The following is a 16,369-nucleotide window of genomic DNA, read 5'->3' as shown; positions in this document are numbered from 1 at the left end:
ATATCATCGGCAAACAAAGCATTGCGAAGATCCTGCTGGCCAATTGCAACTCCATGTAACTTGGAGTGATGTAGTAAGAAGTGTGCTAAAGGTTCCAATGCAAGATTGAAGAGAAGGGGAGAGAGAGGACATCCTTGTCTTGTCCCTTTATGTAGGTGAATAGGATTAGAAATGCGCCCGCCGCTACAACATTAGCCGTGGGTGCTGTGTACATGGTTTTGATCAAATGCGAAAAGGGTCCGGAAAGTCCAAATTTTTTAAGAACCATCTGTAGCCAGGTAAAATTAACATTATCAAATGCCTTTTTGGCATCTAAGAATATTATGGCTATGTCTTTAAGCGGGTTGTGTTTGGCATGTTTTAAAACAGCCAGGACCTTTTGGATGTTGGATGCCGCTGATTGTCACTGCTTGGGAAGGGTGTATGAGAGAAGGCATAAATGTTTTTTTGCAGAGACGAGCACGTAATGTACCTGGTTTGTTACAGAATTTGTGGTATTGGAGATCCAGGTATGACTGATATATGGTTTCCTGAGCTTTTTCCCAGAGATCAATATGATTTTTGCTTCTAGCCAAGTTTTTCTGCTTTCATGTGAGTTTTTATTGGCCATTCAAGCTTGAGCAGCTCTCGATTGATCGCTTGCCTCCCGAAAATTGTGAGATAGTCTTGTTTTGTATGCGGCTGCAAAAGCGATAAATTTCCCCCTTATTAGAGCTTTGCCAGTTTCCCAGAATTGGTTCGGATTGGATTTATGGGCATCATTAGTGAGAGCGAAGTCCGACCAGGTGTCAGAGATCACCTGGAGGAGTTCCTGATTATTAGCGAGATATGAAGGGAAGTGCCAAATTTTAGGGGACTGGTGTAAGTCGAAATGTTCAATATGGATGGAGATTGGGGAATGATGTGAAATGGCTATATTGGGAATATTAGAATTGGTAATGGCTTGTAGGAGAGAGGAATTGCAAAAGAAATAGTCTATTCTTGTGAGAGTATGATGGACAAGAGAATAGAATTTGTACTCCTTTCCGTCCGGGTGGTACAGCCTCCAGATGTCTGTCAGTTGCAGTGCCTCTACAAATTGGGCAAGCAAGGTAGTGGAGTTGGTGAAGGAAGGTGGGGGGGGATGCTGGTAATGCACTACGATCTTTTGATCTGTCTTCCCGCCCATTCATGAGGGAGTTGAAGTCTCCCCCCATGACGAGGGGAAGACGTAAATACCGTGAGATCTGGGAGGATGTTTTTGAAAAAAAGAGTTTGTTAGGTGAGTTAGGAGCATAAATATTAGAAAGCGCCAGGTCTCTGGATCCTATTCAGATGTGCATAGTGATCATAAAACCTTCTTTTTCTGCCTGTCAGGGACATGTTGGCCATGGCATAGCTGAGGCTCGTAGCCGCACAAGAACGCGCAGGTGCGGGCCTGCAGGTGCTCGTACTGTTGTGTGTGGCCGTGCACATATGTGCACACATATGCTCATGAAATGAGCATTGGCTAATTCTGGCGCCCACTAGCCTATAAAGGTGCATCAGTTGCACTAGTGAATTGCTGTCTGATCTGCAGCTCCCCCTCCTGTATTCCTGTGCCTGTTCCTGTGAGTGATTACCTGTGAGTGACCCCATCTTGTTTCTTGGACTACGCCTCTGCCTTCTGACTCTGCTTGATCTGCTCCCACCATCACTGACCATGGCTTGTGACCCAACCATTCTTCTACCTGCCATTCATGTATGATCTTCTTATCTGTTACCGCTTGTCTAACCCTGCATACAGTCTGCTACCAGCCTGCTCCACTGCCTGCCTGCTCTGCTACCAGTCTGTTCTACCACCAGTCAATCCAGATGTGACGTCTGCCTGCTACCAGCCTGCTCTGCTGCCAGCCAGTCCAGCCATCTCATCTGCCAGCAAGGTGCCAGCAATTCCCGCACAGACTACAGGGCTGACCAGGCACTCATATCCTGCCGTGCTCTTGTGGTTGCTGTCACACCTTCGGTGACCCTTGAGCCAGAGCCGTACGAGAGGCCTTCACAGGCTCACAAGTACGTGGCACTACCTCAGCAGTTATGACCTCAGGGGAGAGCCGTTTATGTATAAGGATCAACACCCCTGCTTTCCCTTTGACTGATGGGGAGACATGTACTTGCCCTACCCAGATTTTTTTCATGCTTATAAAATCAACTTGGGTTAGATGGGTTTCCTGTAGTAAAGCTACATCTTTCTTTAGCCACCTCAGGTGGCATAGTATCGCCATTCGTTTATGGAGAGATTTTAAACCCTTGACATTCCATGAAACTATTCGAATCATCACAGCAGAATATTAGCAGTTCTTAAATATATATGACATGTTACCAAATTCGTTGTCCTCGCCCTCTTCCACCTCCAGTACACTGTCTTCAAAGAAATTAGCGGTCTGATGTAGAAGGAATTAGGTTTCTGTGTATAGCTAGAATTGATGGAAGAGAGGTGAGGAGGATGCAGAAGGAGCAGTTAGGGCCCAATGGGGGCCTAACAGAAAATAAACATAAGGGAAAAACCATTGTGAGAGATTTGAGCTGGCTGGTGAAATACCGCACTGGGGCTCAAAACAAATAGCGTCAGAAGCCTTCATCCCCATTCATTTAAAACAAAGCAGAATGGCGGGGCAGTCAACTCGTATGGTTGTTTCATTAGCCAGAGCTGAGTAAAGCTGGGAAGGTGGGACAAGCCCAACCAAACAGCTTGACAACTTATAAACATATGGTCAACCATTATTTGAATTAGAAGTAGTATGAGAAGAACATAACAATACTTGCGTATCTCAAAAATGTCTGGTATCCCAGACTATAGCAATGAGGGTATTTGTGTTAGAGGCTAAGATGGATGATTGTCCTGGCGGGAAAGTAGTTAATGTTATGGAGTCTTGTGCTTTCCTGAATTTTGCGTCATGCGTTGCCTTTTCAGTGGATCTTTGCGTGGGCTGCATTGGTTCCTAGGGCCTGGGACATGGTTGAGGTGTGGTGCATTTGACGAGTCTGAAAGGGCATTGATGTATAGTTGCGTATATTGCAGTGGTTCTTCTGGGTGCGTGAAAGCTTTTGGCTCACCTGACGGGGTTACCAGCTCTAGAGGGGCGAAGTAGCCCAGAGTGAATTTGATGCCATTTTGATGCAAAGTTGAGCATATTGGTTGGAAGGCTTTGCGAGTAGTCTACGATTAGTAACAACTTGTGGCCATCAATTTGAAGTGAGCTGGAGTTATGAAAGGAATTGAGGAGAGCCATTCTGTCTTAGTAATTAAGATATTTAACTATCACTGACCTTGGAGTGCATCTATCATTGGATGGTGAGCCTAGGCGGTGGGCCCTTTCCACAATGCATGGTGTAGTGAGCCCCAGGGCTGTAGAAATGTGTGCGGAACACAGATCCATAAGGGAGCCAGAACTGTAAGGCTCAGGGAGACCAATGATCCGCAGATTTTTTCTGCGTGATCGATTTTCTAAATCATCTAATTTCTCTAAGATGTACTGCTGAGTGTGTGCGGCTTGGTAAGCACCCACTTGTGAAGAGTGGACCTCATCTTCCAAATCAGAGATACGTTGCTCAGCATCCGTAAATCGTTTAGCATGTTCACCCGGCTCTCTTCTGAGTTGTTCTATGCCAGAGGATACTGCCTGGTCCACAGCTGCTGTAATTGTGGGTGAGAGGAGAATAGCTACAGCCTGAGCTATTTTCTCGAGCTGGTCTGCTGGAGGCTGCAGCTCTGAAGACTCTGACACTGACTGGAGCAGAGAAGCTGCCGTGCCTGTCTCCATGCTGTTGGCCATCTTGGCTGCAGAGGAGGGAGAGACGCAGGTATCGGGTCTCGGGACAGCAGCAGACCCTTTGTGTGCAGGTACGAGGTACCGCTCCATGAAAAGCGGTTAGGAGGTCCGGGGGGGGGGAGCCCATGTGGGCAAAAACAAGTGCCCCAGAGATGGGGGCAGAATTTCTAAGCCACGGGAGCCGGAGCCGCTGTGTCTGCCTCCTTCACATGTGGCTCCAAACTGGAAGTCATATTGTCCTTTAGGCATGAATAAAATCTCTGCTTCTTTTCAAATTGAATTTTTGCTTTGGTATGAGCTCCCTGGGACAATGACCAACCCCCCAAGCCATTTGTTTGACAATCTCTTGCCTTTTACTGTAGAAAATGTAATTTACTGTGTTTAACATTCAGCTCCCATTGACTTTAACGGGATTTGTCACCTGAACTTTAATAATGTTTGTAGAACCCATCCAGAACCAAACCCAGATATGTTTGGCTCATAAATAATTGTCAATTACAGGAAAAGGCTGTAACAAACCAACAGTAGGACTGACAACAGGGTCGGCTCTTTAATTAGGCAAATTAGGTGGTCGCTTAAGACCTCACGCTCACAGAGCCTCGCAACCACCTAATTTACCTGTGATCAGTCATGAATGTCTCACCCACCTCTCACTCACCCCTTTACCCCCTCTTTTTCTCACCCCTCTCTTTTTCTCTCACCTTCCTTCTCTCTTACTGCCTCTCTCACTCCCTCTCACCCCCACCTCTCTTTCTCACCCCCTCTGTCTCTCATCATCCCCTCTCTCTCTCACCACCCCCCTCTCTCTCACCCACCTCTTTCTCTCTCACACCCCTCTATTTTTCGACCCCCTTTCTCTCTCCCCCCTCTCTCTCCCTTCCTCCCTCCCTTCCCCTCTCCCTCTCTCTCTACTCTCTCTCTTTCTCTGCCTGCACTGTGCTGGGATCCCTCCACTCTCCTTCCTCTGTGGATGTGGAATTACTTAATTTTCTGGCATATGTGCATCATTTTGATGGAGAATAGAGAGAGCTTATGAGCTGCCATTGTGGCTGCTGAGGAGAATGATTGCAGAAATGACATAACCAGTCCAAGGGTCTAAGGAGTGGTTGAAGCAGTGTTGACTTCTTTATGATCTTTCAGCCACCACTCTCTCAGATACAATTCTCTAAATGCATTAATGTTTTCATTTGTTCACAAGTTACAATCTGGTTACCAATATATTATTGTATAGAAAAGAATTACCTTCCCCCAAAAAAACCACACCAGGCCCTTATCCAAATATGCAGTCTGGTTGGCCAGGAAAGGCTGGGGATAGCGACATACCAAAACATATGCTCTCAACATGGGGTGAGTGCCAAGGGGGACCCCTCTAACAAAGGGCCTCATTTTGAACCAGGGACTTCTGCTGTGTATGCTAGTAACTCTTTTTTCTGAGTGACCGAGGGTCCGGGGTCAGTAGGGGGCCCCATGAGATGCCCCTGGTACCTTTTTCATAAGCTTTTTTGAGTTTGGGCAAGGACACAGGGGCCCCATGATCCTCTATTGCCCGGGGGCCCCATGAGTTGTCAGTCTGCCCCTGCTTCTGATCCATTAAACAATATTGCCTCGTATCTTATTTTTCATGAACCCTGAACTCTTTTCTCTTCCTATGAACTTCCTGATTTAAGCTGTGTCTCTGCACATCCTGTTTGCCAGATTATTGTGCTCTCCCCAGCCAATTTCTTGCTCCTGTCACTTCTGCTGCTGTCTGTAGCTCCACTACCACTTGTTACCAACCTTTGGCTTGTTCTTCAGCTATTCTTCTGCTTAATCAGAACCTGCAACCATGACCATTGGCTTGTTTAATGAATACCCATCTGCTGATCCCTACCTGCTAAATCTTCTACTGGATGCCAGCTTGCTCAACTCTTGTTAAGGAAATCCTGAGGACTGTGACCTGGTAATAACATGCAGCAAAACCCATCTCAACTATCAGGAGCTCTGGTGAACACCAGTTAGTGTTTATACCCCACACCTCAGTTGAGCCATGTTGTCTGCCAGGGTGACCTGCTGCTACACATATCCAGCTGTTTGGTGAGAGCCTTCTTCTGCTATAACTACTGGCCTCTGAGGCTGATCCTTGACTGTGACAGCACCCTCTCCCAATGTTGATGAGGACAAAGATCCCAGAGTGGATGGCCACCCCTTCATGTGAATGAATATTACACTTGATTACTCATTTCTTCATAAAAATAGTAGATAAACAGTGACATGCCAAAATCCCTTATTAAAAAAAAACAAAACAAAACCAAAAAAGTCTTAAGATCTCAAGATGTAAATCTATTGTCAGTTATGCCATCCAGTTATGTAGATCTACAGTACATCACTCACTATGATCGAAGACCCACTGCAGGTCATGAAGAATTTTTGCCATGAATGAAAGCTCCCAGCCCTGTAGCTACATGTAAACAAAGAAGCATGGAGCTGGCTAATGTAATTGACCAAAATTTGGTCAATTACATCAACCAGAATTGCAGACATGTCAAACAGCAGCCAGCGATACTGTGACCTAGCATCTTATCAGTCAACAATGCTAGGAAGTTATCATTTATTGTCAGTTGTAATATCACCATTAAATTAATAACCTCCTTCTGCAGTAGAACGTTTTTGTGGGTGAACAGCGCTAACAGTCCAAACATTTGCCTGGCCTACAAACTATGAATAGGCAAGCTTTGCTTTGAATCCTGCACCATTGCGAACACAAATCCCATCACTTATCCCTGCTGACTACTGTTTAAAATTGCAAACAAGCTGGAGAGAATGCTGCATGATGTCATTAACCAAATATGGTCATAGCTGGTGATGGACTAATCTGCTTGGGTTTGATTCAAGGGCAGGTTCATTGAACACATAAAAAATAATTAACAAACTACAAGCTTTAATATGAACTTAATTGAGATTTGTCTACTTGTTGCTGACCTCAGCTTGCTTCCTGACCACTATCCTGATGACTACCTATTGCTGACCTCAGCTTGCTTCTTGACTATGATCCTGCTGATTATCCATTGATGACCTTGGTGTGACTATGATCCTGCTGATTACCAATTGCTAACCTCTGCTGGCATCCTGACCATAAACATGTTTACCATACAATGCTTGATTTGCTTCATGACTTTGCCTCTGCCTTCCATCCTGACTGATAACTGCCATTCCGGTTATCAGCCACTGGCTGTCGCAACCTCTGCCTCCAGCCTGTTGAGGGTGCTGGTGTTCCTTTCAGCTGTTGTTTCAGTCTACTCATCTGTGGTATTTGCACTGGGTTCCCCAGTGAACTTCTCAGCAGTCTACAAGAGCACTTCTCTGCTAAGTCCCTTATCAGAAGTAGTAATATGTGGACTGGAGTCTCATCACCCATGTAAGTTTGTGCCCTTTCACACCCTATCACTATTTCAGAGTTTTTTTTAGACCAGAGCTGTAAGGAGGTAGTCCCTGTTATCATTTTAGCCCTTAACTAGGTATGTGATATTGGGTATGGATTTTCAATGAGAACAAATGCAAAAAAATAAAGAAATATCAGGGATCTCCCCCAAATAAAAATCCATACCACACATCATTGACTGCAAGGATGCAGGCAGCCAGTCTACACAGCACCCTTGGTTGCTGAGATGCAGGCAGCCACTTGTGTCTAGTAACCAAAGACCTTTGTGGCGTGCATAAAGGGAAGTTGTCACTTGGTGTTAGCAGTGGTGTATTTTGGTTTTGTGCTGCCCTAGGCAAGACTAAAATCACACCCCCATCAAATTTGCCCCTCCCCTTCCTGTTTAGGAGCCACATCTTCATCTGTAAACTCCACCCCTTCTGATTTAGGCTCCACCTCTTCCTATTAGAGCTCCACCTCCAGGAGCTTGTCAGAGACTGCAGACAAGATACAGGAGATGGTCAGAGACTGTGGACAGGATACAGGAGACAGTCAGAGACTGCGGACAGGATACAGGAGACGATCTGAGATTGTGGACATCATACAGGAGACAGTCAGAGATTGAGGACAGGATACAGGAGATGATCAGAGTCTGCTGACATACTTTAGGAGATTGTCAGAGACTGTGGACAGGATACAGGAGACGGTCAGAGACGACAGACAGGATACAGGAGATGGTCAGAGACTGCAGACAGGATACAGGAGAGGGTCAGCGATGGCAGACAGGATACAGGAGATGGTCAGAGACTGAGTACAGGATACAGGAGAAGGTCAGAGACTGAGGACAGGATACAGGAGATGGTCAGAGACTGTGGACAGGATACAGGAGACGGTCAGAGACTGCGGACAGGATACAGGAGAAGGTCAGAGATTGTGGACAGCATACAGGAGATGGTAAGAGACTGAGGACAGGATACATGAGATGATCAGAGTCTGCTGACATACTATAGGAGATGGTCAGAGATGACAGACAGGATACAGGAGATGATCAGAGATGGCGGACAGGATACAGGAGATGGTCAGAGACTGAGGACAGGATATAGGAGAAGGTCAGAGACTGAGGACAGGATACAGGAGAAGGTCAGAGATTGTGGACAGCATACAGGAGACGGTCAGAGACTAAGGACAGGATACAGGAGATGATCAGAGTCTGCTGACATACTTTAGGAGATGGTCAGAAACTGTGGACAGGATACAGGAGATGGTCAGAGACGACGGACAGGATACAGGAGATGGTCAGAGACTGCGGAGATGTTCAGAGATGGCAGACTGGATACAGGAGATGGTCAGAGACTGAGGACAGGATACAGGAGATGGTCAGAGACTGAGGACAGGATACAGGAGAAGGTCAGAGACTGAGGACAGGATACAGGAGATGGTCAGAGACTGTGGACAGGATACAGGAGATGGTCAGAGACTGCGGACAGGATACAGGAGATGGTCAGAGATTGTGGACAGCATACAGGAGACGGTCAGAGACTGTGGACAGGATACAGAAGATGATCAGAGTCTGCTGACATACTATAGGAGATGGTCAGAGACGACGGACAGGATACAGGAGATGGTCAGAGACGGCAGATAGGATACAGGAGATGGTCAGAGATGGCAGACAGGATACAGGAGATGGTCAGAGACTGAGGACAGGATACAGGAGAAGGTCAGAGACTGAGGACAGGATACAGGAGAAGGTCAGAGGCTGCAGACAGGATACAGGATATGATCAGGGTCTGCTGACATACTAAAGGAGATGGTCAGAGACTGTGGACAGGATACAGGGGATGGTCAAAGACTGCAGACATGATACAGGAGATGATCAGAGTCTGCTGATATACTACAGGAGATAGTCAGACACTGTGGACAGGATATAGGAGAGATCAGAGACTGCGGACATAGTACAGGAGACAGAGACTGCGGACATAGTACAGGAGATGACCGGAGACTGCGGAAATAGTACAAGACACAGTCAGAGACTGCGGACATAGTACAGGAGATGACCGGAGACTGCGGACAAAGTACAGGAGATGACCGGAGACTGCGGACAGGATACAGAAGACAGTCAGAGACTGTGAACCAGCTGGAGAGGTCTGATCTATACCAAGCACTATAGACATCTGATTTGCCAACACACATTAGATGGTTTCTGCACAATCTGTTAGACCCTGAAGCCACTCATAGAGTCTAGTGTACATCAAGCTTTCATCAATATAGTTAAACATCTAGCACCTCAGAGAAGACTCACATACTGCACCTCCTAGTAAAACGAGTAGGACCTTGAGATCTTCATAGACGTCGTGCCCTTTATTGGTCATAGCCAGGCCTGCACTGGGACAAAAAATAGGCCTGGGCACTTTGGACTGAGCAGCCCAAAGCCCAGGGACTCTTTCCTCGGAGCCTGGTGGCGGAACACCAGGGTCTGGATGCAAGAGCGGCCTTTGTGACCCTGGTAGTTTCGCCACTAGTGTCAGTAGGTTTTTATTTTTATTTACATTTTTACAATTTTATTTTTTTACTTTTTTTTGTAGGAGGGAAGGAAGAGAGAGAGAAGGGAGAGGAGAGAGGGGGGGGAGAGAGAGGGCAGAGAGATAGAGAGAGAAAGAGAGAGAGAGGGAGAGGGAGGGGAGAGGAGAGAGAGAAAGGGGGGGGAGGGGGGAGAGGAGAGAGAGAGGGGGAGAGAGTGGAGAGGAGAGAGGGGAGAGGAGAGAGAGAAGGAGAGAGTCGATAGAGAGAGGGGGGGAGAGTGGGGAGAGGAGAGAGGGGAGAGGAGGGAGAGAGAGAGGAGGGAGAGGAGAGAGAGAGGGGGGAGAAGAGAGAGAGGAGGGAGAGAGAGTAGAGAGAAGAGAGAGGGGGAGAGAAGGGAGATAGAGAAGAGAAAGGGGGGAGAGAGAGAGAAGAGAAAGAGGGAGAGAAGAGAGAGAGAAGAGAGAGGAAGAGAGGAGAGAGAGGGGAGAGGAGAGAGAGGGGGAGAGAGGGGAGAGAGGGGAGAGAGAAGAGAGATATAGGAGAGAGAGAGATGAGGGGGGAGAGAGAGAGGAAGAGAGGAGAGAGAAGAGAGGAGAGAGAGGGGGGGAGAGGAGAGAGAGAAAGAGAGAGGGGGATGGGGGGAGAGGGGGGGGGACACAAGGCTGGCTGGAAGTGTGGGTGGGGTAGACACAAGAGGAGAGGGCAGGAGGAGGATGGGCAGCTTTCTCTCTCCTGTCCCGTCTGTGTGGGGGGGGACTGTCAACACTGGGGGCTGCATATGCTGACAGATCCCCTGCAGTGCTGGAGGGTGGGGCAGCCGTGGGGGAACATACGGGTGCTGACCCATCCTCGCCGCCGAGCACACACGAACCCGCCCAAAAATGCTCCTCTCTAGCACACACGACCACATCCCCCTGGTCAAGTACAACCCTTTGCAGCGACGGCACTGGTCCCTTCTTCCTGGGGGTAATGCCGCCCCCCTGAAAAATGCCGCCCAAGACAAATTCCTTGTTTGCCTCGCGGCAGATACGCCTCTGGGTGGTAGCAATACTATAACACAATTAATAGACTTCTGGATACAACCAGAGGTTCACCTCAGAGAGTGGAAAAACAACCTATTTAGTTTTTCAACTTGTGTGTTAATCCTAGGCAGTTACAAACACCAATCTCATCCCTACTGATTACCAAATTTGTCAATGACTGCACACGAGTGCCCCGCCGCTACTCCCATTGTGAATGAAAGCTCTCTGGCATTGTTGGAATGTCCATACAATCATTTATGCATGCATGCATACATCAAGAGACCCAACACTCCCAACTACCAATACATCTATGTTGTGTTATACATAAAGTATTAAAACCATCTTTAAAAAAAATACAAAATAGTATCTTCTTTTCTTTTACCTCTGTGAACAACCAAAAGCAGATATCCAGTGCTTTCCTTACACCAGTATCAAATTAAACACACCAAAACAAACAGACCTCTTAGAATTGCAACCAGATATCTCATTGTCACTCATCAACTTCTTAGTGCTACCCTTGCAGCTTATGTCTTGAGCAATGAAAAAATAAAATAAAGCAGTAAGAAAAACTGTTAAGTATACTTATATTTATTAGAACAATAAAATATTACAGTAACATTGGGCAGTACTGTCATCTGGTGTCCCTCACCTGTCACTCTCTATGGTGTGTAGATTGCCACACAGTTCTTTCCTCCTCGTTGCAAAGCTGACTGGTGCATGTTCTGGCCCTCCTTGTTAATGTGTTTTGTCACTGAGGACTTTTGACTCAGATATACTGTAGGCCCCTCCTTACTCATTCAGTTGGGGGAGGCTATATCTGGGGGCCCATTTATTCTAAAGTTGGCATTAGGATTCTGATATGTCCCATTCTGCAGATCCCCACATTCTTTCGAGGATTGCCATGAAACAGGTCATTATGTTAACAGGGAGTTTCTTTGTGGGACAGAATGTGATGATGAGGGTCTTTCACCCATCAACATGCTTTTTTAGTTATAAATGTTAAAAAATGAAAAAAAAAATGGTGTGGCATCCCACAAAAAATTCATACTAACTCCATATCCAGGTATGCAGCCTGGATGTCCAGGAGTCTTGTCATCTATTCCATTTTGTGCGTTGTACTATTTTGCAACTTCATGTGCATTTCTAAGCATGGTATTTAAAACATTTGTGTATTTTGATGATTTCCTTTAAGCATTTTTAAAGAACTTCTTCTACTATCTGTATTTATGTTTTATTTTGTACTGGTACGTCTCCCTTGTCAGTGCTCAACTATACCAGCTTTATTTTTAACAAAAAGCTTTAAACTAAATTGAAAATTATTTGGCTCATAGATTTCAATCTGGGTTTGAAGCCATGTTCATTAGCGGATTTTGAGTTTACCGAACTTCATGCAAACCAAACTTTTCTCAGTTTGCTCATACCTAGTTCCCAACAGTTGTATTTCTCTAGGCTAGCACACTTATCTTCCAGTTTAGAGCAAAAAAATATTATCTAGGTTGGATATTTTTATGCCCTAATATACAGTAATGTTTCCATAAAATAGATTAGCATTTGATAGGTTGAATAGACTTCATAGTCATATTCTGAATAACTATGAAAGGCAAGTAAGATAGCAGACAAGGATGTGCAGACACTTAAAATGCAGGTTTCAGAAATCTTAGCTCAATGCTATGGTGAACGTCACTAATAAGTAGATTTATTTGGTCATTTACATTTTAGAATTTGTATTTAACTAACAGTTAAAATGTGCATTTGTATTTTTCTGCTATTATTTTTACTTGAATTGGAACTTTAGCTTATTTACTCAGGCAACTGGTAATTTATACGTTAGCTTTGGTAACTACGAGTGTCACAACGGTGGCCCCCTGTCCAAGAAAATGTCAAAAGCAGCTTAAAAAAGAATTAACTTGTCAATATTTCTATTGGCCTTACATCTATTTATGCTAAGATAACCTTTGGCACCAGCCCCTAAACCATAGCTATTTACAGTCTAGCTTCTACATGACTCAAGTTGAATTCTATCTTTAACAGCTTATACTACTGTATTTCTATTCATGGGCTTCTGGTTTTAGCAAGGCAGAAGTAATTTGTAATAACATTTAGATTTACCTGCTAAGGGTCCATTTGCATTTGATTGATTTGTTATTGCACACACATCAACATATTTTGTAACACATTAACATGCATTGCATTAAGGTGGCCCATTAAAATCAATGGGTTTTTGACACACCAAAACATCCCAAAAATTAGAAATGTCACAAACTTTTTGCTACATGGCAAAATGGTGTATTGCCATGCATTGTAGTGTGTTGTAACACACAAATGGCACCAAAATGTGTCAACACATAAAACATATTTTCATTCGCTACAATAATGCACATTTTACCATAGCGCCTAAATGTAAAGTATATTGGCCATACATTTTGTCGAAGACCTTCACTGTAAACATATACAGTATATGGTGCAAGTACACACTGGAGTCAACACCTTACTATACCATTTGAGTGCACCTTTCATGTGCTAGATTTAAATAGATCTGGGTAGCTACCACTTTCTGCCTGTTATGTCATAGAATTACAGGTGAAACAAAAAATTAGAATATCATGCAAAAGTGAATTTATTTCAGTAATGCAACTTAAAAGGTGAAATTAATATATGAGATAGACTCATTACATGCAAAGCAAGACAGTTCAAGCCGTGATTTGTCATAATTGTGATGATTATGGCGTACAGCTCATGAAAACCCTTAAATCCACAATCTCAGAAAATTAGAATATTACATGCAATCAATAAAACAAGGATTGTACATAGAACAATATCAGACCTCTGAAAAGTATAAGCATACATATGTGCTCAGTACTTGGTTTGGGCCCTTTTTGCAGCAATTACTGCCTCAATGCGGTGTGGCATGGAAGCTATCAGCCTGTGGCACTGCTGAGGTGTTATGGAAGACCAGGATGCTTCAATAGCAGCCTTCAGCTCTTCTTCATTGTTCGGCCTCATGTCTCTCATCTTTCTCTTGGCAATGCCCCATAGATTCTCTTTGGGGTTCAGGTCAGGCGAGTTTGCTGCCCAATCAAGCACAGTAATCCCACGGTCATTGAACCAGGTTTTGGTGCTTTTGGCACTGTAGGCAGGTGCCAAGTCCTGCTGGAAAATGAAGTCAGCATCCCCATAAAGCATGTCTGTGGAAGGAAGCATGAAGTGCTCCAAAATCTCCTGGTAGATGGCTGCGTTGACCCTGGACTTAATGAAGCACAGTGGACCAACACCAGCAGATGACATGGCTCCCCAAATCAACACAGACTGTGGAAACTTCACACTGGACTTCAAGCATCTTGCAGTGTGTGCCTCTCCATTCTTCTTCCATACTCTGGGTCCTTGGCTTCCAAATGAGATGCAAAAGTTGCTCTCATCAGAAAAGAGGACTTTGGACCACTGAGCAACAGACCATGTCTGTTTTTCTTTAGCCCAGGTAAGACGCTTCTGACGTTATTTGTTGTTCAGGAGCGGCTTGTCAAGAGGAATATGACATTTGAAGCCCATGTCCAGCCTCAGTCCACTCCTTGTGAAAGTCCCCAACACTTTTGAATGGCCTTTTCCTGACAATCCTCTCCAGGCTGCAGTCAGCCCTGCTGCTTGTGCACCTTTTTCTTCCACACTTTTCCCTTCCACATAACTTTCTATTAATGTGCTTTGATACAGCACTTTGGGAACATCCAACTTCTTTTGCAATTACCTTTTGAGGCTTTCCCTCCTTATGGAGGGTGTCAATGATGGTTTTCTGCAAACTGTCAGGTCAGCAGTCTTTCCCATGATTGTGATTCCTACTGAACCAGACTGAGAGACCATTTAAAGGCTCAGGAACCCTTTGCAGGTGTTATGGCTTAATTAGCTGATTAGAGTGGGACACTTTGAGCCTAGAATATTGCACCTTTTCACAATATTCGAATTTTCTGAGATTGTGGATTTGGGGTTTTCATGAGCTGTAAGCCATAATCATCACAATTATGACAAATCACGGCTTGAACTATCTTGCTTTGCATGTAATGAGTCTATCTCATATAATAGTTTCACCTTTTAATTTGCATTACTGAAAAAAATTCACTTTTGCACGATATTCTAATTTTTCGAGTTTCACCTGTAGAGTGAGTCTTAGCTTCTTATGGATTGCAGTGCCCTTTAAAGTTTGACTATAGTGAAAGTATGAACATTCAAGTATTCACATATTTGTAACAAGCAGTAAATGAGCTTTACCATAAGCTCTCACTGACCTTTGTAACTGCAGGTGCAGTGGAGTAATTGATTAACAACATTTACAGTAGAAGAACTAAAGTCATAATCTTAGCAGCTCAGCTCATGTGCCCAGCAGAGACTTTTCCATTTGAAGCAGATGCAGTGGAGTGAGTTGGCCTGTTGAAATAACTGACTAGAATTTCAATGCTACTGCTGTGAATTTGAGGATAAATTGTTCCACAGTGCCTGCAGCTACACTAACTTACAGCTGTTAAGGATTTATCAGCACTTGAAAGTCCATAGCCTGGCCACAGGTTAATTTTACGGAGGGCAAGGCTTACACAAAATGAGCTGCTCTCAGTGAATTCATCTCCACATGTCACATATATCCTTGCCCAGAAAAGCACAGGAGCTGTATAATCACTTATATTTATAAATGCAGGCAACAAAGTGCAGCAAAGTACATCTGTTTTCAATCTAAATGTAATAAACAATAATAGCAAAGCATATGTGCTTGCAACATTGATTGTATGTATATACTGTATACTCTGTATAATCTGTATTATGCTGAATACAAGATGTAAAACTCTAAAATAAAGATAACTTAATTATTTAACTTGCTTTCTGCCTAAGTTCTAATACATTTTATTTTTCTGGTAAGAATTGTTTGACATATTAAGACACAATGAAAGGCTAAATATAATATGATCCTGGAGTAACTGTTTACTGCCCTCTGCATGACTCACTCTTCCCTCTAGTATGCAATACTGTACCTTTTTTTTTCAGCCTACCTATTAATATGTTAGAATGTGTCATTGCCAAGAGCAAAAATAAATTTGTGTGAACCAGGGACTGACGGGCACAAAGATCTTGAAAGTAGTATAAAAATGGGCAGTAATGACTGAAAAACATCTCTTAATATAATGTTAACCCTTAGCAAACTCCTAAGAGTCTATTTATATTGTCTTATTAAAAACATTTTATTTTCCTCAACAGCTTAAGTCTGATTCTGATAAGAAAGATGGGTCAATTAAATACATTTTATCTGGAGAAGGAGCTGGAAACATATTCACTATGGATGAAGACTCAGGAAAGATATTTGTTCTTAAAAAACTAGACCGAGAAGAAAAATCATTTTATACTCTCAGAGCACAAGCCATAAACAGATTAACAGGAGTCCTTGTTGAAACAGAATCTGAATTTGTTATTAAAATTAAGGATATCAATGACAATAAGCCAAAGTTTATCCATGGACCTTATATCGCTGAAGTACCTGAAATGTCTCCCATAGGTACAGTATACTAAACAGGTATTTGAAAATGCCTGTTGCCTACTATGTGAAATATTGCTTTTTTGTATAACCTAAAGCCAAGAGGCTCTGTTGCCTGCAATCAAGGTCACTT

General features: G+C 44.0%; 1 protein-coding gene across 2 annotated transcripts in view; it reads left to right on the top strand.

Moving 5' to 3' along the window:
- Positions 1 to 16,369, top strand: part of LOC149467921 (cadherin-19-like) — a 164,387-nt gene that overhangs the window by 30,739 nt on the left and 117,279 nt on the right. For both annotated transcript variants that reach the window (XM_089671069.1, XM_089671070.1), the window contains exon 3: positions 15,963 to 16,257. In XM_089671069.1, coding sequence (XP_089527195.1) covers positions 15,963 to 16,257 — 295 coding nt within the window. The remainder of the gene's footprint in view (positions 1 to 15,962; positions 16,258 to 16,369) is intronic.

The sequence above is a fragment of the Staurois parvus genome, unplaced genomic scaffold, assembly GCF_062004578.1.
Source record: "Staurois parvus isolate SC_StPar_1 unplaced genomic scaffold, SC_StPar_1.0 ptg000097l, whole genome shotgun sequence".
Classification (NCBI taxonomy): domain Eukaryota; kingdom Metazoa; phylum Chordata; class Amphibia; order Anura; family Ranidae; genus Staurois; species Staurois parvus.
This window is presented reverse-complemented; position numbering and strand designations above follow the sequence as displayed.